This window comes from Salvelinus fontinalis, chromosome 38 (assembly GCF_029448725.1).
Source record: "Salvelinus fontinalis isolate EN_2023a chromosome 38, ASM2944872v1, whole genome shotgun sequence".
Lineage (NCBI taxonomy): Eukaryota > Metazoa > Chordata > Actinopteri > Salmoniformes > Salmonidae > Salvelinus > Salvelinus fontinalis.
The window spans coordinates 28,959,537-28,984,300 of NC_074702.1; the positions used below are offsets into that span (position 1 = coordinate 28,959,537).

Sequence of the window (24,764 nt, forward strand, 5' to 3'; positions counted from 1 at the left end):
CTGAAGTCATCCTTGTTCATTTGATGTAATGGGCATGTACCGTACTATTTTGTTATTAGTTTGGATGAATATCAGCCACTTGTTATACAAATTACAAAGCACATTTTGACCTTGTTTATACTAATTTAACTAATTTTATAAACGTTTAGCAACGCTGTGTGCTTTCACTTTAAGGAAATGCGTGTCATTGTTTTGAGGGCGTTACCCGGAAAACGGTCAATGTTATGTCATCAGCCGACACAGCATGTAGCACCAACACTTTCTATGAATACCTTTAAGTTTAGTTCTTACTTCATGATATTAAGACGGGTTTATAAGTCAGCCTTAGCGACCCGAGACGAAAGAGCTAGGTGCAAAGAACTGATGACTAAAATGCTTCGCTTGTCACCGCAGTCCGTCGTGAATGGACCATCTGCCCAGTGTGAGGAAAGACTGCAAGGTAGGTTCAATATGTCACCATTCAAACGCCAAAGTTCTACAATGAAAATATTGTAAGTTGAATAGAGGTCATGATTGTACATATGAGAAGCTAACTATCTTATTCTCATGGTTTCATCTAAGTGCACGTGTTACACCGTACCCAAACCGGTGTTGTGTCCCCCCGCGTGAACGCGCACGCACTCAATTCTTTGCTGCGACTTGCTTGAACGCGCACGCACTCCATTCTTCATTGCTGCGACTTGCTTGCTTGTTGAGATTTCTGATCACGTTAGGCTGCGTTTCATTTTATTTTTTATCTCGGGAGGCACTAGTAATGTTTTCAGTTTTAGGTTTGGATATTTGTTTCAAGTGTATTAGTCTAAATGCATCTCTTTGCCAAAGTTCGTCATCAAAATTAAGGAAATTAGAAGGGGGCAAGGCAAGGCTCTCTTCTAATTTTGAGTAATTGAATAACATGTATGTTTAAATTTATTTTGCAACACGCGAGCGGTGTTGATGAGCATGTTAGGGCTCCCGAGTGGCGCAGCGGACTAAGTCACTGCATCTCAGTGCAAGAGTCATCACTACAGTCCTTGGTTCGAATCCAGGCTGAATCACATCCGGCCTTGATTGAGAGTCCCATAGGGTGGCGCACAATTGGCCCAGCGTTGGCTGGGGTAGGCCGTCATTGTAAATAAGAATTTGTTCTTAACTGACTTGCCTGGTTAAATAAAGGTTACATTTAAACATTTTTTTTAATGTATTCTGCAATAAATCAATCTTAGACTTTTTGTCAAATGCTTTGCATTAGCCACGTTCTGTTGTGGGGGAGGTTGTTGAATGTCTACTCGTGATGACATGAGATCATACACCAATCAATGTAAGCTGTTTGCATAAGACCTTTCATTCCTAATGGTTTGCTTTTGAAGTGTAGATGGTGCTGAAATCCTGAATTCAACAGTGAAGGCACTGAAGGATGGGCAAGTTGTGGCTGTGCCGACGGACACAATATATGGGCTGGCTTGCTTGGCTCAGAATTCCAATGCCATCAAAAAGGTGTATGACATCAAAGGACGTAAGGGTCAGAAACCACTGGCCATTTGTGTTGGAGAAATCAAAGACATTTACAAGTAAGCATGCATTCATGGTGTTCATATAATTGTTCTTATGTCTCAATGTCTTGCAACATGCCTGACTCACACTATAGAGCCAAGCTGAGCTGGACTGGCCTTGTTACGCATCCACCGTAGTTGATCAAATCTACCTTGCTGGAAAGGACCAAGTGAAAATGAAAATATCGGTGCCAGCACAGTAAGGTTTGGGTCGGCCCTATAATGTGAAAAAGGCAATATTGCAACCTAGCCTAAATGTTCTATTTTGACCTTTTACTTATGGTGGCAGGTACTGTAAGGTGTCAGTCAAGGAAGAGCTCATAGGGGAACTGTTGCCTGGCCCTGTCACTCTAGTTCTGGAACGAGCTGAAGTACTCAACACTGACCTCAATCCCTTCACTCCGGTAAGACTTCCATAGACACGGACCATTACACAGACACGGACAATTCACTGCCCCTAAAAGATGACAAATTATACCATAATTCATAAACCACTCAATTTAAAAATGTGTGTTGCTTTTCTGCATGCTCGATTTTGGTCTGGCACTTCGTAAGTTATTTATTGCATGTATTGGGCTGTTGATGATGCGTTTACCTGTTCCTTCCAGTTAGTAGGAGTGCGCATCCCGGACCATGCCTTCATGAGACGCCTCTGCCAGATGTGTGGGGAACCTCTTGCCCTCACCAGCGCCAACATCAGCTCTCACTCCAGCACTGTGGCTATACATGTATGTAGAGACAACCCACCGTGTGTGTGTGTGTGAGAACCCACCGTGTGTGTGTGTGTGAGAACCCACCGTGTGTGTGTGTGTGAGAACCCACCCTGTGTGTGTGTGTGTGAGAACCCACCGTGTGTGTGTGTGTGTGAGAACCCACCGTGTGTGTGTGTGTGAGAACCCACCATGTGTGTGTGTAAGAACCCACCGTGTGTGTGTGTGAGAACCCACCGTGTGTGTGTGTGTGAGAACCCACCGTGTGTGTGTGTGAGAACCCACCGTGTGTGTGTGTGAGAACCCACCGTGTGTGTGTGTGAGAACCCACCGTGTGTGAGAACCCACCGTGTGTGAGAACCCACCGTGTGTGAGAACCCACCGTGTGTGTGTGTGTGTGTGAGAACCCACCGTGTGTGTGTGAGAACCCACCGTGTGTGTGTGTGTGTGAGAACCCACCGTGTGTGTGTGTGTGTGTGAGAACCCACCGTGTGTGTGTGTGTGTGAGAACCCACCGTGTGTGTGTGTGTGTGAGAACCCACCGTGTGTGTGTGTGTGTGAGAACCCACCGTGTGTGTGTGTGTGTGAGAACCCACCGTGTGTGTGTGTGTGTGAGAACCCACCGTGTGTGTGTGAGAACCCACCGTGTGTGTGAGAACCCACCGTGTGTGTGTGTGAGAACCCACCGTGTGTGTGTGTGAGAACTGTTTTTATAACATGAACTGGAGGGGAGGTGGGACTGCATCATCTACAACCAACCAAGGTTTGTCAGGGCATCATTTTTCACTGATGCTTAGAAGGGCTTTGGCAAAATAGTTATACAGGGATTTTCTCCACAGGAGTTCCAGGATCTGTGGCCCCGGTTAGCAGTGGTGGTGGATGGCGGACCAATAGGAGACAAGAGTCGGTTGGGGTCAACAGTGGTCGACCTATCGGTGCTCGGCAAATACCGCATCATCAGACCTGGCTGGTGAGTAGTGATACTGGCCTGCTCAGCAGATCACAGGCCACTGACTAATACATTTCAATCGAGTTATGTTCAGGTAATTCCGTTGAGTTAATTTATCCAAGTTAAAAGTACATGAGCACATTTTGTGAGTAGTAGTTTAAACATACAGTATAGTGGAAGTGATAACCCCCTGCTCTTTTCTTTCAGTGCCTTCTCTTCCACAGTTGATGTGCTGGAGCACAAATATGGACTGTCAGAAGACACAGGGGATCAGTGAGGTTTGCCCCCTCCAAATTCATACCACACGCTGAAACGTACAACCAGCAAGAACATGTGCTTACCGTGGCCAAATGCAACTCTGAATGATGGCAATGCCTGCAACGCTGAGGCGAGTGACGAAATCGAAATCGCTCATCTTTCTGAAGGAAGGACGGTCCTTTTGCAGATTGCAGGCTATTGTGGAAAGCTCTGGGTTTCACTTAAGGGATTTGTTTTGTCTTTCTGGGTTATTAGTTGTCCAGGCATTCTTGTTTCTATGGGAAAACCCAGGGCACTTAACTCAGTCTTTGCTTTACAAATTGACTTTATAGTGTGGAAACTAGGTTGTTTTATTCAAGCATGCTTACACCCAACAGAAGACCCCACTCTTGCCTCCTCTCTAGTGGGTTAAAATGGCAGACTTGGTACAGAGTAACGGTTGGAGTTCTACCCCTGTTACTGTCATTTTGAGCTATGGCTAGGTTAAGCAAAGCTACTATTTAATTGAGTTATTTCAAGTGTTTTTTTTTTCATGCATTTCTAAATCAAGCCTGTGTGTTTTATGAACTGATTCTGGAGTTTCAGGGATGTGAACATTTGTTTAAATGCATTTTATTTTCATGGAGAATTTATTTAACATGGTTTGGAACCAATTTCAGACTAAGGCTGCATTTACACAGGCAGCCCAATTTTTATATATTTTTTTAACAAATTGGTCTTTTGACCTATCTGATCAGCTGTGAAAAGATCTCATGTGATTGGTCAGACCAATGGGTGGGGGGAAAATATTAGAATTGGGCTGCCTGTGTAAACGCAGCCTGTTAGCTGTGATCTAGTGTATTATTGCTTGATGGTTATGAATACCTGATTACTGGTTTGTATAATGGACCAATGAGAGTATGTTGTTGAGAATAAATGGCATGCATTATGCTGATCATGATCGCTTGTGTTGGTTTTCTCTCCTCGCCTGTAGCACTGGGTTAATGTCAGTGTGGTGGATAAACTACTGCAGAAGCTCCCGTCAACAGAACTCTCAATTGCTTTTTTTGGTGTCTTCTCACATGTTGGGAATGTAGATGGTCAGTATTCAGCAATGCATATACATTAAGGAGGTAGCCAAGTGGTTAAGAGCGTTGGGACAGTAACCCGAGAGGTCGCTGTTTTGAAAACCCTGAGCCGGCAAGGTGGAAAAATCTGCTGTTCTGCCCTTGAGCAAGACAGTTGATCCCCAAAATCTACTGCTCCCCGGTACACCTCTGATTCAGAGGGGTTGGGTTAAATGTGGAAGATGAAATTTGGTTGAATGCATTTTGTTGTGCAACTTAGTAGGTGTTCCCTTTTCCCTTCCCCTGCTAGTTTGTTAGAGAATGATTAACAGTGGCTGCGTGGACTGCCAAGCTGGATCAGGTGACTTGAGTTAACTCGCAATGGCTCACAACACTGCAGCTGTAAGTTGTTTTTTTCCCCTCACAGAATGGATAGTCTTTGTTTTAAAGATAAGTCAGAGGGCACATCCTTTTATTCCTAAATTGTCGGTTTACATTTTAGTAATGGACAGCAAGATTTCAGTAAGCCTAGGTACAAATAGGTCATACACACTGAATTTATCATTCATATTCCAGTACCCAGCCTGGCCTGACTATACATTTACATTGCCTGCACACGAGAGTGACAGTTTATTTCTATAAAATGTCAAATTATTTTAACGGACAATGTCCCAACTGTAATGTTGAATGAATCTGAAAAACTTGTTTTGAACAGATTGCATTTATTAAAACTGGTAATTGTGCTCGACTTAAAATATGAAATTCGTTGAATGTAGTTTCTCTCTGGTGGTGTTGGTTGTTTTCTGTCTTCAGATAAACGGAAACTGCTGTGGACATGGCGTTTCCTCTTGGCTGAGTTGGTTTGGCTGCAATCACATGCTCCGATACCCCAACATCTCTGTGAAACCACTTACTCTCCCTAGTGCACTGACATTAAACCATTTGGTGGTCAACCATGCCGTTTTCCCTTACACTTTGGTTTATATCGGTAACTAAGTTTCCTTCGGTACCGATCTAGGATCAGCTCCCCCAATCTAAACCTTAGCCATTAGTGGGGCAAATGTAAAACTGACCCAAGATCACCTTCTAGGGGACAGCTTCACCCGACATCTTTGAGCTCCACATCCTTGTTAAGCCACACAGGAAATACCCCTTTACTTGGCACCGAGCACACTTGCTTTGAGTGAAGAGAATAGACTATACTTAATGAAGAGGAAAAAATAATCGTCCAGCTCCACAAGCCCTTTCTCTCTCCTGTTCTTTATTCTCTCATACTTTCCAACGAAGAGATGGCTTGGGGATGAAAGTCAAATCCTAGAAATGTCACCCGGTCTATTTTATTGGAATTATCATTTTAAAACTTCAGGATTGTGCAGACAGGAAAGTCATGCCAGAGTGCATTGTTTCAAACAGATGGTTACATTGGGCAGTGGTTTGTCAAAGTAGGACAGAGTGTACTGTATATTGGACTATTGACGTGTCAATCCATGCTTGTAGCAGGGATGGGGTTTGTCTGGAGGTTATCAGTAGACAAAATCCAGGGCAGAGATATGGCAAGCAGGATGGGGAGCTTATTGTTGCACATAAGTGTCAACTGTAGAATATGCCAAATCTACCACATAATGCAATTTTTCGCCAACAAAAAAGTTAAATCAAGAGGATTTCTCCCTGTTCTCTTTTTTTTCCACCAGTCCAATTCCCACTCACTTGTCTTTCACACATTCATAAACCTCTACAGTCACTCATGCTTTTTCTCTCTCTTTCACACACACAGTGCCAGTTCACATGAGCCATGTCTCTTTCTCCTTGTTGAACTGCTCTGCCCACCTCCTGGTGAGCTCCAGGTAGTGTTCAGGTTGGTGCGGCTGGTAATCTAAATACAACCTGGTCACCGTCTTTTTTGGCACAGCCCTCTCGATCTGTGTGCCCTCGTGCCACTCGTTGAACGACGTTATAGTGACGATCTCGGGCCGCACGTTCAGCGCTGCCTGCAAGGCCGTCTCGTAGTAGCGGCCGTTGACGCGGTTGCGCGTGTTGTGGTTGTTCCATGGTCTGACCGCGGTGTCGATGTAGCCCGGCCCGGCGCTAGGTATAAATAACAGGTTGTTACCGTCGCAGAATGCCTTGACCGCGATCCAGTTCTGGTGGGACGAACCAAAAGAAAACCCGTTGGAGGCGAAGTACGTGTACATGCCATCGAAACCACCGGCAAGGATGTCGTGCTTGTGGCGCTCCTCCACGATGAGGGCGATGAAGACACTGTCGTACGCCGTGCCTCGCAGGCTGTGGGAGCCCGTGGGGTGGAGCAGGTCGGACCAGTTCTCGGGCGGCGTCAGATACGAGTCATAAATGTAGAACAGAGGCAGAATATTCCCCGTGCTAGAGGTGAACTTGTAGAAGGCTCCGTGGTCCCCGTACCTTCAAACACAAATAAATGGACAGGAGATTATTGGTACAGATTTGAATATTTGCATGGAAAAAATTACCTAGAAGTAACCTAATAAGATAGGAAGCACATACTAGATTTATATACATGTTATCTAGCATTCAGGAGACGGCAGATGGAGCACGCCCCCATCCACATCGATGGGGCCGCATTAGAGAATGTTAAAAGCTTCAAGTTCCTCGGCATATACATCACTGTGTGGTGAAGGTGCAACGCTGTCTCTTCAACCTCAGGAGGCTGAATACATTTGACTTCGCCCCAAAGACCCTCACAAACTTTTACAGATGCACAATTGAGAGCATCCTGTCAGGCTGTATCACCGCCTGGTATGACAACTGCACCGTCCGCAGCCCAACGCATCACCGGAACCACACTGCCTGCTCTTCAGGACATCTACAGCACCCGGTGTCACAGGAAGGCCAAGAAGATCATCAAGGACCTCAGCCACCGAGCCACGGCCTGTTCACCCTGCTACCATCTAGAAGGCGAGGTCAGTACAGGTGCGTCAAAGCTAGGACCGAGAGACTGAATAACAACTTCTATCTCAAGGCCATCAGACTGTTAAATAGCCATCACTAGCTAGACTCCGCCCAGTACCCTGCCCTGAACTTATCACTGTCACTAGCAAACGGAACAAAAATGGGGATAAACATGCCTGAATTTGTCCAATGGAAACTCTCGTTTGCAACTGTTAGACTAATGATTACAAACTATATCAGCTGGATGCAGGCAAGAGTGTGCAAGGCGGTCACTTTGATTACAAATTTGTCTCAACCTGTGTGCACCTACGTTGTAAACTTTCATTCAAAGGCTAGGTTGTAGCAACCTCATGATCCGTATAGGGAATATCTGAGTGTCATGTAGTAGCCTAAACCTATCACTGTTACATTGAACTGGGTGAATGGAATATGAATGAGAGTCATCCAATATGCTGTAATAGAAATAAGGCCATGCTCATGAAAAAATGGGATTTATAGGCGTGTGTGTACAGTGGAAGTCGGATGTTTACATACACTTAGGTTGGAGTCATTAAAACTCGTTTTTCAACCACTGCACAAATTTCTTGTTAACAAACTATAGTTTTGGCAAGTCGGTTAGGACATCTACTTTGTGCATGACAAGTAATTTTTCCAACAATTTTTTACAGACAGATTATTTCACTTATAATTCACTGTATCACAATTCCAGTGGGTCAGAAGTTTACATACACTAAGTTGACTGTGCCTTTTTAAACGTCTTGGAAAATTCCAGAAAATTATGTCATGGCTTTAGAAGATTCTGATAGGCTAATTGACATAATTTGAGTAAATTGGAGGTGTACCTGTGGATGTATTTCAAGGCCTACCTTCAAACTCAGTAGCGCTTTGCTTGACATCATTGGAAAATCAAAAGAAATCAGCCAAGACCTCAGAAAATAAATTGTAGACCTCCACAAGTCTGGTTCATCCTTGGGAGTAATTTCCAAATAGCTGAAGGTCCCATGTTCATCTGTACAAACAATAGTACCGAAGTATAAACACCATGGGACAACGCAGCTGTCATACCGCTCAGGAAGGTGATGTGTTCTGTCTCCTAGAGATGAACGTACTTTGGTGCGAAAAGTGCAAATCAATCCCAAAACAACAGCAAAGGACCTTGTGAAGATGCTGCAAGAAACAGTTACAAAAGTATCTATACCCACAGTAAAACGAGTCCTATATCGACATAACCTGAAAGGTCGCTCAGCAAGGAAGAAGCCACTGCTCCAAAACCGGCATGAAAAAAAAAAAAACTACAGTTTACAACTGCACATGGGGACAAAGATCGTACTTTTTGGAGAAATGTCCTCTGTTCTGATTAAACAAAAATAGAACTGTTTGGCCATAATGACGATCATTATGTTTGGAGGAAAAAGGGGGTGAAGCTCGGGGGTGGCAGCATCATGTTGTGGGGGTGCTTTGCTGTAGGAGGGACTGGTGCACTTCACAAAATAGATGGCACCATGAGAAAGGAAAATTAAAGCAACATTTCAAGACATCAGTCAGGAAGTTAAAGCTTGGTCGCAAATGGGTTTTCCAACTAGACAATGACCCCAAGCATGCTTCCAAAGTTGTGGCAAAATGGCTTAAGGACCACAAAGTCAAGGTATTGGAGTAGCCATCACAAAGCCCTGACCTCAGTCCTATAGAACTTTTGTGGGCAGAACTGAAAAAGCGTGTGCGAGCAAGGAGGCCTACAAACCTGACTCAGTTACACCAGCTCTGTCAAGAGGAATGGGCCAAAATTCACCCAACTTATTGTGGGAAGCTTGTGGAAGGCTACCCAAAACGTTTGACCCAGGTTAAACAATTTGAAGGCAATGCTACCAAATACTAATTGAGTGTATGTAAACTTCTGACCCACTGGGAATGTATTAAAATAAATAAAAGCTGAAATAAATCCTTCTCTCTACTATTATTCTGACATTTCACATTCTTTTTATTTTTATTATTTTTTTTATTTTTTGGGGGGTGGATCAGCTTAATATTGCGGAAAGAATGTTGCTTCCAATGTAATTGTCTGCATCATTTCCAATCCCCCATATTTTTGGGGGTAAATATATATATCCATTCACGTATGCATACATATACACATATATACATACACATACCTACATAGACATACATACTTTTTTTAAAGAGTATACCTTTATTATTATTCCCCGCAAACCCTACCACCGATCCCCCAATTGGAGTAAACTGATAAACATTTCTGTTTTTACCTTCAATTTATACATCTTATACACATTTTACAGACACAGTCTACTTTATAATAGTTCTCTCTTGTTTGTTCTTAGTCCTTCCTCTATTTCTGTTGTCCATCCAGTTTGATTTCCACTTGTAACTGTGCTATTTCACAATAGCTCCGCACCTATACACATTTCACAGATCCCGTATGCCCTACATTGTTTATCTTGTTATTAGTCCCACCCTTCAGCTCCACTCAACCTTTCCCATCTATCTTCCAACATCATCCATTTCGGACATTTCACATTCTTAAAGCGGTGATCCTAACTGACCTAAGACAGGGAATTTGTACTAGGATTAAATGTCAGGAATTGTGAAACGTTTAAACTCAGTTTATTTGGCTACGGTGTATGTAAACTTCTGACTTCAACTCTGTGTATATACAGTATAACACAGCAAAAAAGGAAATGTCCCTTTTTCAGGACCCTGTCTTTCAAAGATAATTTGTAAAAATCCAAATAACGTCACAGATCTTCATTGTAAACGGTTTAAACACTGTTTCCCATGCTTGTTCAATGAACCATAAACAATTCATGAACATGCACCTGTGGAACGGTCGTTAAGACACATACCACCCTGCATACCACTGCTGGCTTGCTTCTGAAGTTAAGCAGGGTTGGTCCTGGTCAGTCCCTGGATGGGAGACCAGATGCTGCTGGAAGTGGTGTTGGAGGGCCAGTAGGAGGCACTCTTTCCCCTGGTCTAAAAAATATCCCAATGCCCCAGGGCAGTGATTGGGGACGCTGCCCTGTGTAGGGTGCCATCTTTCGGATGGGACGTTAAACGGGTGTCCTGGCTCTCTGAGGTCATTAAAGATCCCGTGGCACTTATCGTAAGAGTAGGGGTGTTAACCCCGGTGTCCTGGCTAAATTCCCAATCTGGCCCTCAAATCATCATGGTCACCTAATAATCCCCAGTTTACAATTGGCTCATTCATCCCCCTCCTCTCCCCTGTAACTATTCCCCAGGTCGTTGCTGCAAATGAGAACGTGTTCTCAGTCAACTTACCTGGTAAAATAACGGTAAAATAAATAAAAACAGCTTACAGACGGTAGGCAATTAAGGTCACAGTTATGAAAACTTAGGACACTAAAGAGGCCTTCCTACTGACTCTGAAAAACACCAAAAGAAAGATGCCCAGGGTCCCTACTCATCTGCGTGAACGTCCCTTAGGCATGCTGCAAGGAGGCTTGAGGACTGCAGATGTGGCCAGGGCAATAAATTGCAATGTCCGTACTGTGAGACGCCTAAGACAGAGCTACAGGGAGACAGGACGGACAGCTGATCGTCCTCGCAGTGGCACACCACGTGTAAGAACACTTGCACAGGATCGGTACATCCGAACATCACACCTGCGGGACAGGTACAGGATGGCAACAACAACTGCCCGAGTTACACCAGGAACGCACAATCCTTCCATCAGTGCTCAGACTGTCCGCAATAGGCTAAGAGAGGCAGGACTGAGGGCTTGTAGGCCTGTTGTAAGACAGGTCCTCACCAGACATCACCTGCAACAACGTCGCCTATGGGCACAAACCCACCGTCGCTGGACCAGACAGGACTGGCAAAAAGTGCTCTTCACTGATGAGTCGCGGTTTTGTCTCACCAGGGGTGATGGTCGGATTCGCAGTTATCGTTGAAGGAATGAGCGTTACACCGAGGCCTGTACTCTGGAGCGGGATCGAGGTGGAGGGTCCATCATGGTCTGGGGCGGTGTGTCACAGCATCATCGGACTGAGCTTGTTGTCATTGCTGGCAATCTCAACGCTGTGCGTTACAGGGAAGACATCCTCCTCCCTCATGTGGTACCCTTCCTGCAGGCTCATCCTGACATGACCCTCCAGCATGACAATGCCACCAGCCATACTGCTCATTCTGTACGTGATTTCCTGCAAGACTGGAATGCCAGTGTTCTGCCATGGCCAGCATAGAGCCCGGATCTCAATCCCATTGAGCACGTCTGGCACCTGTTGGATCGGAGGGTGAGGGCTAGGGCCATTCCCCCCCAGAAATGTCCGGGAACTTGCAGGTGCCTTGGTGGAAGAGTAGGGTAACATCTCACAGCAAGAACTGGCATGTTCATACAAATATTTACACATGTTAAGTTTGCTGAAAATAAACGCAGTTGACAGTGAGAGGACGTTTCTTTTCTTGCTGAGTGTGTGTGTGTGTGTGTGTGTGTGTGTGTGTGTGTGTGTGTGTGTGTGTGTGTGTGTGTGTGTGTGTGTGTGTGTGTGTGTGTGTGTGTGTGTGTGTGTGTGTGTGTGTGTTTGCGTACAGTGGAAGTCGGAAGTTTACATACACTTAGGGTGTGTGTGTGTGTGTGTGTGTGTGTGTGTGTGTGTGTGTGTGTGTGTGTGTGTGTGTGTGTGTGTGTGTGTGTGTGTGTGTGTGTGTGTGTGTGTGTGCATATATATATATTACACACACACTCCGACATTGCTCATCCTAATATTTCTATATTTCTTAATTCCATCCTTTACTTTTAGATTTGTGTGTATTGTTAGATATTACTGCACTGTTGGAGCTAGGAACACAAGCATTTTGCTACACCCGCGATAACATCTGCTAAACGTGTGTATACAACCAATAGAATTTGATTTGAAGTGAACTGTGTCTCAGTCCTTTAAAAAGGTCTATGTTGTCTGAAAACTACTGTTTCAACAAGAAAGTTCAACAAGGTTTTACTTTGTGTCCACTTCAGTTTAAAGTTATTCTAAACAAAGACAACACCTACCTGTCGACGATATACTTGATGTTGTCATGGACACTGTGGTCGCTCCGCCCTCTGTAAGGCTGGAGGTGAAATGCAACCTGGGAAGAAAATGAAAAACATCTTAGTCCACGGCCTTCCATTCATTACATTGTTGTCACATATTTGTAAGTGTGTCTATGCAGCCAACCCAATCATCTAAGGTGACGAGTTTGTATTGACTCAAACTCGAGAGAATATTCACATTTGGAAAGGTGACAGGAGCTGGGCTGTGTTCAGCTGCCCCTTGGGTCTAAATTGAGAGCTATTCAAAGCCTAAGGATGCAGGGGGAGCATGACAGCCATTATTATGCCGCCATTATAATAAGCAGTTGTTACAACAACAAGGAAATAGCTTCAATTGTTGTGTCCAAATACTGGTGGAGTCAACTAATAACATAATCTGACCCGTTTTCAGTTCTCCCAGGGTCTGCTCAGTGAGTCTAAACATGAAAAAGGGCAAGATGACATCAATCTGTAAGCATTTGAGAGAGGACATTAGTTCTGTATGTGAATCCGTGATAACAATGACGGAGAAATCAGATTATCTCGAAGGCGGAACAACATTGTTGTAGATGGAAGTGCAGAATCTCCACATGACCTCGACGGAGTCTGAGGACAAAGTGAGTGAAATGATCTCGGAGAAACGGAAGATGGACCACAGGAAGGTTGAGTTGGAGCACGCCAACGGGACTGGAAAACCCACCTCCAGCCCAGGTGACAGGCACAGGCCGATAGTCGTCAATTTTCTGAGGTCGTTGTTCATTGTTCACCCTCCCTCCCAAAAGCCTGAAAGGGATGAGAGAGCCAAGGCTATAGATTTGTAGCTTCAACCCCACAGCACACTTACACACAAACACACTTACACACACCAACTGATTAATGCTAAGTGTATGTTGTTGTTTTTCTCTTTGTCTGTTCTTTTCCATATTGTGTCTATCTCTGAGAAGCTACCCAGGAAAGGACTGAAAATAGCCCATATTGATATATGTAGCCTCAGAAATATGGTTCATGAAATCAATAACTTGCTAACATCAGATAACGTTCATATATTAGCCAATTCTGAGAATCACTTAGAAAATTGCTTTGATGATACAGCAGTAGCCGCAGTACAACAGCCGCAGTACAAGGATATAACATCTATAGAAAAGACAGGAATGCTTATGGGGGAGGTGTTGCTATATATAGTACCAATCATAAGTTTGGACACAGGGTTTTTCTTTATTTTTATTATTCTCTATATTGTAGAATAATAGTGAAGACATCAAAACTATGAAATAACATGTGGCATCATGAAGTAACCAAAAAAGTGTTAAACAAATCAAATATATTTTTGATTCTTCAAAGTAGCCACTCTTTGCCTTGATGACAGCTTTGCACACTCTTGGCATTCTCACAACCAGCTTCATGAGGTAGTCACCTGGAAAGCTTTTCCAACAGTCTGGAATGAGTTCCCACATATGCTTAGCACTTGTTGGCTGCTTTTCCTTCACTCTGCGGGTGATTGTGGAGGCCAGGTCATCTGATGCAGCCTTCCATCCTTCTTGGTCAATTAGCTCTTACACCGCCTGATAGTTCCACTAAGTGCAAACCAGATGGGATGTCGTATCGGTGCAGAATGCTGTGGTAGCCATGCTGGTTAAGTGTGCCTTGAAATCTGGGTTCGCGCCCAGGCTCTGTCGCAGCCGGCCGCGACCGGGAGGTCCGTGGGGCGACGCACAATTGGCATAGCGTCGTCCGGGGTAGGGAGGGTTTGGCCGGTAGGGATATCCTTGTCTCGTCGCGCTCCAGCGACTCCTGTGGCGGGCCGGGCGCAGTGCGCGCCAGCCAAGGGGGCCAGGTACACGGTGTTTCCTCCGACACATTGGTGCGGCTGGCTTCCGGGTTGGAGGCGCGCTGTGTTAAGAAGCAGTACGGCTGGTTGGGTTGTGCTTCGGAGGACGCATGGCTTTCGACCTTCGTCTCTCCCGAGCCCGTACGGGAGTTGTAGCGATGAGACAAGGTAGTAATTACTAGCGATTGGATACCACGGAAATTGGGGAGAAAATGGGATAAAAAAATTAAAAAAAAAAGTGTGCCTTGAAATCAAAATAAATCACTGACAGTGACACCAGCAAAGCACCCCCACACCATCGCACCTCCTCCTCCATGCTTCACGGTGGGAACCACACATGCGGAGATCATCCGTTCACCTACTCTGTGTCTCACAAAGACACGGCGGTTGGAACCAAAAATCTCAAATTTGGACTCCTCAGACCAAAGGACAGATTTCCACCGGTCTAATGTCCATTGCTCGTGTTTCTTGGCCCAAGCAATCTCTTCTTATTATTGGTGTCCTTTAGTAGTGGTTTCTTTGCAGCAATCCGACCATGAAGGCCTGATTCACACAGCCTCCTCTGAACAGTTGATATTGAGGTGTGTCTGTTTACTTGAACTCTGTGAAACATTTATTTTGGCTGCAATCTAAGGTGCAATTAATTGCCGATTTCTGAGGCTGGTAACTCTAATGAACTTATCCACTGCAGCAGAGGAAACTCTGGGTCTTCCTTTCCTGTGGCGGTCCTCATGAGAGCCAGTTTCATCATAGCGCTTGATGGTTTTTGCGACTGCACTTGAAGAAACATTCAAAATTCTTGAAGTTTTCCAGATTGACTGACCTTCGTGTCTTAAAGTAATGATAGACTGTTGTTTATCTTTGCTTATTTGAGCTGTTCTTGCCATAATATGGACGTGGGTTTTTACCAAAGAGGGCTATCTTCAAGACAAAGGAGATGATTGTGAACTACAGGAAAAGGAGGACCGAGCACGCCCCCATTCTCATCGACGGGGCTGTAGCGGAGAAGGTTGAGAGCTTCAAGTTCCTTGTTGTCCACATCACCAACAAACTAACATGGTCCAAGCACACCAAGAGTCGTGAAGAGGGCATGACAAAACTTAGGAGACTGAAAATATTTGGCATGGGTCCTCATGGCCTCAAAAGGTTCCTCAGCTTCACCATTGAGAGCATCCTGACTGGTTGCACCACTGCCGGGTATGGCAATTGCTTCAGCCTCCGACCGCAAGGCACTACAGAGGGTAGTGCGTATGGCCCAGTACATCACTGGGGCAAAGCTTCCTGCCATCCAGGACCTCTATACCAGGCGGTGTCAGAGGAAGGCCCTAAAAAGTGTCAAAGACTCCAGCCACACTAGTCATAGACTGTTCTCTCTGCTACCGCACGGCAAGCGGTACCAGAGCACCAAGTCTAGGTCCAAGAGGCTTCTCAACAGCTTCTACCCCCAAGCCATAAGACTCCTGAAAATCAAATCAAATGGCTACCCAGACTATTTGCATTGCATCCCTCCCCCCAACTGCCACTCTCTGTTGTTATCATCTATGCATAGTCACTTTATTACCTCAATTACCTCGACTAACCGGTGCCCCCGCACATTGACCCTGTACCGGTACACCCCTATATATAGTATTGTTATTTTACTGCTGCTCTTTAATTACTTGTTAATTTTATTTCTTATTCTTATTTGTACTGCATTGTTGGTTAGGGGCTCGTAAGTAAGCATTTCACTGTAAGGTCTACACCTGTTGTATTCGGCGCATGTGGCTAATAAAATTTGATTTTATTCTGTATACCACCCCTACCTTGTCACAACACAACTGATTGGCTCAAACGCATGAAGAAGGAAAATTCCATAAATTATCTTTTAACAAGGCACACCCGTTAATTGAAATGCATTCCAGGTGACTACCTCATGAAGCTGGTTGAGAGAATGCCAAGAGTATGCAAAGCTGTCACCAAGGCAAACGGTGGCTACTTTGAAGAATCTGAAATATAAAATATATTTGGATTTGTTTTACACTTTTTTGGTTACTATGTAACGTTCGTCGTCTGAAGATGAGGAATCATCGGAACAAAGCGCAACGTGGTAAGTGTTCATGTTGATTTATTAAAACAGAACACTAAACAAAATAACAAAGAGAATGAAACGAAACAGTCCTGTCTGGTACAAAGACAGAAAACAACTACCCACAAAACACAGGTGGGAAAATGCTACCTAAGTATGGTTCTCAATCAGAGACAACGATAGACAGCTGCCTCTGATTGAGAACCACACCCGGCCAAACACACAGAAATAGAAAACATAGAACACAAAACATAGAATGCCCACCCCAACTCACGCCCTGACCAACCAAAATAGAGACATAAAAAGGATCTCTAAGGTCAGGGCGTGACATACTACATGATTCCATATGTGTTATTTCATAGTTTTGATGTCTTCACTATTATTCTACAATGTATAAAATAGTAAAAAATAAATAAAACCCTGGAGTGAGTAGGTGTTTCCAAACTTTTGACTGGTACTGTATATTCAGAGCCATATTCCAGTAATGCTTAGAGAAGATCTCATGTCAAGTGTTATTGAAGTAGTCAATATCTAAAGCCTATTATTTTGATTTGTTGCTATAAGCCACCAAGTGCTAACAGTCAGTTTCTAAATAATATGTGTGAAATGCTTGATAGTGTATTTGATGTAAACAGAGAGGTCTACTTTCTTTGGAACTTGAATATTGACTGGTTTTCATCAAGCTGTCCACTCGAGAGGAAGCTTCTCGCTGTAACCAGTGCCTGTAATCTGGTTCAGGTTATTAATCAATTTACCAGGGTGTTTACAAGCACTACAGGAACAAGATCATTCACATGTATTGATCAAATGTTTACTAATACTGTAGAACTCTTCACTAAAGCTGTATCCGTACCCATTGGATGCAGTGATCACAATATAGTGGCTATATCTAGGAGAACCAAGGTTCCAAAAGCTGGGCCTAAAATAGTGTATAAGAGATCATACAAAAGTTTTTGCTGTAACTCTTATGTGGATGATGTAAAAATATTTGTTTGTCTGAACTGATTAATAAGGAGCATCCAGATGCTGCACTTGATGAATTTATGAAACTGCTTCTTCCAATTATTGATAAACATGCACCTGTTAAGAAACTGACTGTTAGAGCTGTTAAGTCGCAATGGATTGATGAGGAAATGAGAAACTGTATGGTTGAAAGAAATGAGGCAAAAAGAGTGGCTAATAAGTCTGGCAGCACACATCTGACTGGCTGACTTACTGCAATTTGAAAAATGATGGGACTAAACTTTACAAAAAGAATAAGAAACTGTATTATGAAGGCAAGATCGATGATATAAAGAATGATGGGAAAAAAACTTTGGCGTACTTTAAATTAAATTATTGGCAGAAAGACAAATTCAACTCCATCTTTCATTGAAGCAGATGGCTTATTCATCACAAAACCATTTGACGTTGCCAATTATTTTCATGATTAATTGGCAAAGTGGCCAAACTTAAGCAGGATATGTCAACAACGAACAGTGAGCCATCATGTTCATGCATTAAAAAACTAATAATGAAAGAAAAGCATTGGCATTTTTAATTGTGTATAGTTCGTGTGTGGAAACATTTTTAGCGCTGAATAATGACAAACGTCTTGGCATTGACAATTTAGATTTGAAGGCTACTGAAGATGATAGCTGACTCTATGGCCACTCCTATCTGTCATATCTTTAATCTGAGTCTAGAGGAAAGTGTTTGTCCTCAGGCTTGGAGGGAAGAGAAAGTCATTCCACTATCCAAGGGTGGTAAAGCAGCCTTTACTGGTTCTAAAAATTGCGTTGGACCAAATAATATTTCCATTTCTTTGTAGACAAATTGACAACAGACGTTCAGTATGCTTATAGAGATAGGCACTCAACATGTACTGCACTGATGTAAATGACTGATGATTGGTTGAACGAAATGGATAATAAGAAAATTGTGGGAGCTGTACTGTTAGATTTCAGTGAAGCCTTTGATATTATTGACCATAACCTGTTGTTGAGAGAACTTATGTTTTATGGCTTTTCAACCTCTGCCATATTGTGAATTCAGAGCCATCTATCTAATGAAACTCAGAGGGTTTTCTTAAATAGAAGCTTCTTTAGCTTCTCTAATGTAAGGTGTGGTGTACCGCAGGGCAGTTCCCTTGGCCCCCTACTTGTTTATATTTTTACCAATGACATGCCACTGACATTAAACAAAGCCTGTGTGTCCATGTATGCTGATGATTCAACCATATACATGTCAGCAACCACAGCTAATGAAGTCACTGAAACCCTTAACAAGGAGTTGCAGTCGGTTTTGGAATGGGTTGCCAGTAATAAATGTGTCCTGATCATCTCTAAAACTAAGAGCATTGTATTTAGTACAAATCATTCCCTAAGCTCTAGACCTAAGCTGAATCTGGTAAGGAATGCTGTGGCTGTTTGACACGTTGAGGAGACTAAATTACTTGGTGTTACCTAAGATTACAAACTGTCGTGGTCAAAACATATAGGTTCAATGGTTGTAAAGATGGGGAGAGGTCTGTCTGTGATAAAGAGATGTTCTGCTTTTTTGACACCACACTCCACAAAGCAAGTCCTGCAGGCTCTAGTTTAGTCTTATCTTGATTATTGTCCAGCCATGTGGTCAAGTGCTGCTAAGAAAGACCTAGTTAAGCTGCAGCTGGTCCAGAACAGAGCGACACATCTTGCTCTTTATTGTAATCAGAGAGCAAATATAAATACTATGCATGCCAGTCTCTCTTGGCTAAGAGTTGAGGAGAGACTGACTGCATCACTTCTTGTTTTTATAAGAAACATTAATGTGTTGAAAATTCCAAATTGTTTGCATAGTCAACTCACGCACAGCTCTGACACACACACTTACCCCACCAGACATGCCACCAGATTTTTTGAACAAATTCATGAAAGTGTACAGTATTATATAGAGCCCTAATTGCATGGCACTCCCTTCATCTCATATTGCTAAAATGAACAGCAAACCTGGTTTCAAAAAACAGATAAAGCATCACCCCACAGCACAACGTCTCTCCCCTATTGGCGCTAGATATTTTGTGTGTATGTATTGATACTGTATGTAGGCTATGTGACATTTTTAAATGTATGTAGTTCTGTCCTTGAGCTGTTATTGTCTATTAATGTTCTGTATTATGTCATGTTTCATGTTCTGTGTTGACCCCAGTAAGAGTAGCTGCGGCTTTGGCAACAGTCAAATTTCTCGGCCAACAGAAGTGGACGAAGTGGGTGCACAGAAATGTCCTCATAAGAGACAATAAAAGCACACAGTGGTGGTGTTAATATGTTGTACAACCTTTACAGACTGTGTTATAGGATTGTCTCAGACAATGACTGTTTCAGCACTGGTGTTGTGCCATTGTAACGAACCTCTAGTTCTTCCTCCTCCTCGGACGAGGAGAGGAGAGAGGGATCGGAAGACCAATTTGCAGCGAGGTATGATGACATAATGAATTTTAATTACAAGACGAAACTAAACACACGAAGAACACTTGATAATTACAAAACAACAAGCGAACGTAGACTGACCTAAAACATGTGAACTTACATATAACGAAGAACGCACGAACAGGTACACGACTACAAACAAACGATACAGTCCCGTGTGGTAACATATACGGACACAGGAGACAACCACCCACAACAAACAGTGTGAAACAACCTCCCTATGCATGTCTCTCAATCAGAGGAAAACGAAAACACCTGCCTCTGATTGAGAGCCATACAAGGTCAATTAACCCTGACACTTAACAAGGAACAAACACAGAGAATGCCCACCCAGCTCACGTCCTGACCAACAAAACAAAGCTATACAAAAGGAAAACAAGGTCAGGAACGTGACATTACCCCCCCCCCCCCCAAGATGCGGACTCCGGCCGCAAAACTCAACCTCAAGGGGAGGGTTTGGGTGGGCATCTGTCCACGGTGGCGGCTCCGGCTCTGGACGCTGTCCCCACACCACCATAGTCACTCCCTGCTTCCGTATCCCCCTCCCAATGACCACCCTCCAACTAAACCCACCTAAATGAAGGGGCAGCACCGGGATAAGGGGCAGTGTGACAGGTTAAAGGAAATACTAATAGCCTGTTATACATTAAAAAGTATTAGTAAATTCATAGTATGTGAGGATCTTAAAACATCTAAGGTTAAGAAGATCATGCATTCAGTATTAGTTGATAGATTGATAACATTTATATAATTCTGTTAAAATCCGTCAAGCATACAAAGGGTACGAATTGTGAGAGGAATGTGTAAACGTTATGTTGATTACTTTATGTTGTCGTGGATAAAAGTGTTAATCTGTGATCTACTAAATGCTCTTAATCTATGAGCCTGAGATCGATTGCTCTGGTCTCCACTCAAGTTCACGGAGAATTCGCGGTCTTTTTTCTCATTGCACTAAACGTTCCATGAGTAAACATTCCGTATCACGCTCTCGTGATTCTTTCTACCCTTTTTCAGGGGTGTAACAGCAGCACCGGGATAAGGGGCAGCACCGTACTGAGGGACTCTGGCAGGTCCGGGCTGAGGGACTCTGGCAGGTCCGGGCTGAGGGACTCTGGCAGGTCCGAGCTGAGGGACTCTGGCAGGTCCGGGCTGAGGGACTCTGGCAGGTCCGGGCTGAGGGACTCTGGCAGGTCCTGGCTGGACGGCTCTGGCAGGTCTTGGCTGGACGGCTCTGGCAGGTCCTGGCTGGACGGCTCTGGCTGGTCATGGCTGGACGGCTCTGGCTGGTCATGGCTGGACGGCTCTGGCTGGTCCTGGCTGGACGGCTCTGGCTGGTCCTGGCTGGACGGCTCTGGCTGGTCCTGGCTGGACGGCTCTGGCTGGTCCTGGCTGGACGGCTCTGGCAGGTCCTGGCTGGACGGCTCTGGCTGTTCCTGGCTGGACGGCTCTTGGCAGACGGGCACACCTGTAGGGAGGAGACGGAGAGACAGCCTGGTGCGTGGTATGGGCACTGGCTGCGCTGGAGAGGAGGAAAGCTCTGACAGCGCTGGACAGGTGGGAGCAACTGGAGAGAGAACCCGGAGAGACAGCCTGGTACGGGGGGCTGCCACCGGAGGACTGGTACATGGAGGTGGCACCGGGGATACCGGACCGTGAAGGAGGACACGTGCTCTTGAGCACCGAGCCTGCCCAACCTTACCAGGTTGAATGGTGCCCGTAGCCCTGCCCGTGCGGCGAGGTGGAATAGCCCGCACTGGGCTATGCTGGCGAACCGGGGACACCATTCGTAAGGCTGGTGCCATGTATGCCGGCCCGAGGAGACGCACTGGAGGCCAGATGCGTTGGGCCGGCTTCATGACATCCGGCTCGATGCCCAACTTAGCCCTACCAGTGCGGCGAGGTGGAATAGCCCGCACTGGGCTAAGCACGCGTACTGGGGACACCGTGCGCTTTACCGCATAACACGGTGTCTGACCAGTACGACGCCCTCTCACTCCACGGTAAGCACGGGGAGTTGGCTCAGGTATCCTACCCGGCTTTGCCACACTCCTCGTGTGCCCCCCCCCCCCCCCCCCTCCAAGAAATTTTTGGGTCTGACTCTAGGGCTCCCAACCGCGTCGCCGCGCTGCCTCCTCATACCAGCGCCTCTCTGCCTTCGCTGCCTCCAGCTCCGCCTTGGGACGGCGATATTCCCCTGGCTGAGCCCAGGGTCCTTTGCCGTTCAGGATCTCCTCCCATGTCCATGAATCCTGGGATCTCTGCGGTTGCTGTCGCTGCCCTTTTCCCCGCTGCTTGATCCTGTTAATTTGGTGGGTGGTTCTGTAACGATTGTCGTGTTCTTCCTCCTCCTCGGACGAGGAGAGGAGAGAGGGATCGGAAGACCAATTTGCAGCGAGGTATGATGACATAATGAATTTTATTTACAAGACGAAACTAAACACACGAAGAACACTTGATAATTACAAAACAACAAACGAACGTAGACTGACCTAAAACATGTGAACTTACATATAACGAAGAACGCACGAACAGGTACACGACTACAAACAAACGATACAGTCCCGTGTGGTAACATATACGGACACAGGAAACAACCACCCACAACAAACAATGTGAAACAACCTCCCTATGCATGTCTCTCAATCAGAGGAAAACGAAAACACCTGCCTCTGATTGAGAGCCATACAAGGTCAATTAACCCTGACACTTAACAAGGAACAAACACAGAGAATGCCCACCCAACTCACGTCCTGACCAACAAAACAAAGCTATACAAAAGGAAAACAAGGTCAGGAACGTGACAGCCATGACAAATAGCCTGACACATCTATCCCAAATTCATTTGTCATCCACTAAAGCCCAGTGAATCATAGTTCTATTCCAGCTGACTATTCCTCAATGAGGAACAGAGTGGCTGAACACACGATGGATCAGCTACGAAACAAATACAAAAATGCTTAACTTGAATTTTTAAGAGTAAGCGTGGAGAATTTCACTACTTTGAATTATATATGATCGAAGTGGACCACTTTTCTTCTCCCACAACTGGTTCCCCAGGGACCCAGCATGAAGGAAACTGGATGGATAGAGCCATAAGCAGAATGGAAGCAGCAACACCTCGCCAGTTTGCTAACATAAGTCTGCTGCTTTTGTTGTAGATCCACCATTCCCACCTGACGCTTGATTAAATTCCTGTCTGAGCTCTGCCTTGTCACTCCCTGGTTCTGTCTGCCAAGACACGGTAGAACTCCCCTCTAAAATACTTTGTTGTCATTATGGGGTTAGCTAGTGTTTACCATGGGCTGAGGAGATTAAAGTGCTGAACATGTTGTAGGTTTAGCATTTTTCCATGACTGGGAATGGTCTTTTATGCTATAAAAAAGACTTGTCATGATGCGGTTAGGATACCATTCACTATGGAGCATAAACTTCTAAACATTTTACATGTTGTTACGCTATGCATGTTGTGCATTTTTCATGACTGGGAATTGTCTTTGTCTTATTATGGAGAGGGACTGTAGCCAAGTATAGTGCATTAGATTGGGATAGGTTGGAGTAGGGGGTATGGCAGTATTGAAATGAAAGTGAGTGGCTACTGGGGCTTCCTAACCAGTTGCCGTGGTGATGTAACTTGGTGACACCAAGGGCTCAAAGTGTCACCATGACATTGGGACAGAAGTGTGCTAATGGATTGAAGTGGTGCTGGCCAGGGATGGGAGGCAAGGCGGTTTTAAACTGTTGTCCTGTATGGTTAAATGTGGTCATGGGGAGAAAATCGTTGTTGTCGCTAATGGTGGCAGCTAAGTGCTTCAGTGTCGGATGAAAATATATTTTAATTTCGAGCCCCCGTGTCAGGGTAGCTCAGTATGGTTGTGTAGGCCACTCGTCTGAAATCAGTGTCGAAGGCGATAAGTGTAGGAACAACTCTCCGTAATCTGATTAATGTCTCGAGGCAAGGTATCATTAGAGGGAAAGTTACAACTCTTTCTGTGCTAATAACTTAGATTGAAAGCTGAGTGACTCGGACGAAAAAAAGTCATTATAGTTTTTAAAGCCTGCCGTTTCTCTGACTGTCTAATTATTTCTCCCTAAGAAAAAGAGCTGTCACCATCTCAACTCCCGCTCACCGCAGATGACTGCCGCCTCTGGAATAGCCCGCTCATTTCCCACCCGAGACACATAAGGTCATTACACAGCAACAATTTAGATGGAAATGAGAGACCCAAGCAAACCAAGAGCATTTCTCACAGACAGACCCAGCCCTATCACCATCACCAGAGCATAGAATTGGCTGAATCGAGTAGAATACAACGTAATGCACTGTAACGGGCCCTTAGGAGGGGATTTCAACCATCCGTTAAACTACCCAGACAGCATTTCAAAACAGTCAACGCCATACAGTATTGAACGTATCATGAGATGTTGCCGCTTCGTACCTCCAAGAACATTTTCGGTTATATTAGTTTGATTTCAGTAGGGTTCTACACACTATGGTTGTCAACTTCTCATCAACATCAAAGTTTAGCAGGCACACTAACCATGCACCCCAAATGGCACCCTAGTCCCTATGTAGTGCACTACTTTTGACCAGGGCCCATCATAATTGGTGCACTATGAATGGAATAGGGTGCCATTTGGGATGCAAACAAAGTCTTGTGAGATGGAAGATGGAAGCTGCATGCTGTGCTGGGCATCTGGAGATGGGGAAGTGTGCCTGACAGCATGGCCTGCCCACACATGGGCATCTCTGCACTGCTGCTGCTCTGCAACATGTCCTACTTTCCTGCCCCTTGGGACCTGGATTGTTCAGGGAGGAAAACTGAGTCATGGGACCATCACACCCGCATATCCCCCCCCCCCCCCCCCCCCCCCCCCCCGAGCACACACACAGCCCCTCAAGGGCCAAATGGGAGTTTCAGCCTGAGCTACTCTCCAAGCAAGCAGTGTGACCACAATTG

At 44.9% G+C, this 24,764-nt stretch overlaps 2 protein-coding genes across 2 annotated transcripts in view; one reads left to right on the plus strand and one right to left on the minus strand.

Annotated features, from left to right (window-relative positions):
• Positions 1–162: 162 nt before the first annotated feature.
• LOC129838109 (threonylcarbamoyl-AMP synthase-like) lies at positions 163–4,389 on the plus strand. Its single transcript, XM_055904837.1, has 6 exons — positions 163–439; positions 1,355–1,550; positions 1,822–1,936; positions 2,141–2,260; positions 3,082–3,212; positions 3,399–4,389. Exons 1-6 carry the CDS (start codon positions 178–180, stop codon positions 3,466–3,468), a joined length of 894 nt encoding a protein of 297 aa, XP_055760812.1. The 5' UTR covers positions 163–177; the 3' UTR covers positions 3,469–4,389.
• An 808-nt stretch (positions 4,390–5,197) lies between these two features.
• Positions 5,198–24,764, minus strand: part of LOC129838108 (glycoprotein endo-alpha-1,2-mannosidase-like protein) — a 36,185-nt gene continuing 16,618 nt past the window's right edge. The window contains exons 3-4 of the mRNA XM_055904836.1: positions 12,444–12,520; positions 5,198–6,913 (exon numbers count right to left, since the gene is read on the minus strand). Coding sequence (XP_055760811.1) covers positions 6,277–6,913; positions 12,444–12,520 — 714 coding nt within the window. The 3' untranslated portion in view covers positions 5,198–6,276. The remainder of the gene's footprint in view (positions 6,914–12,443; positions 12,521–24,764) is intronic.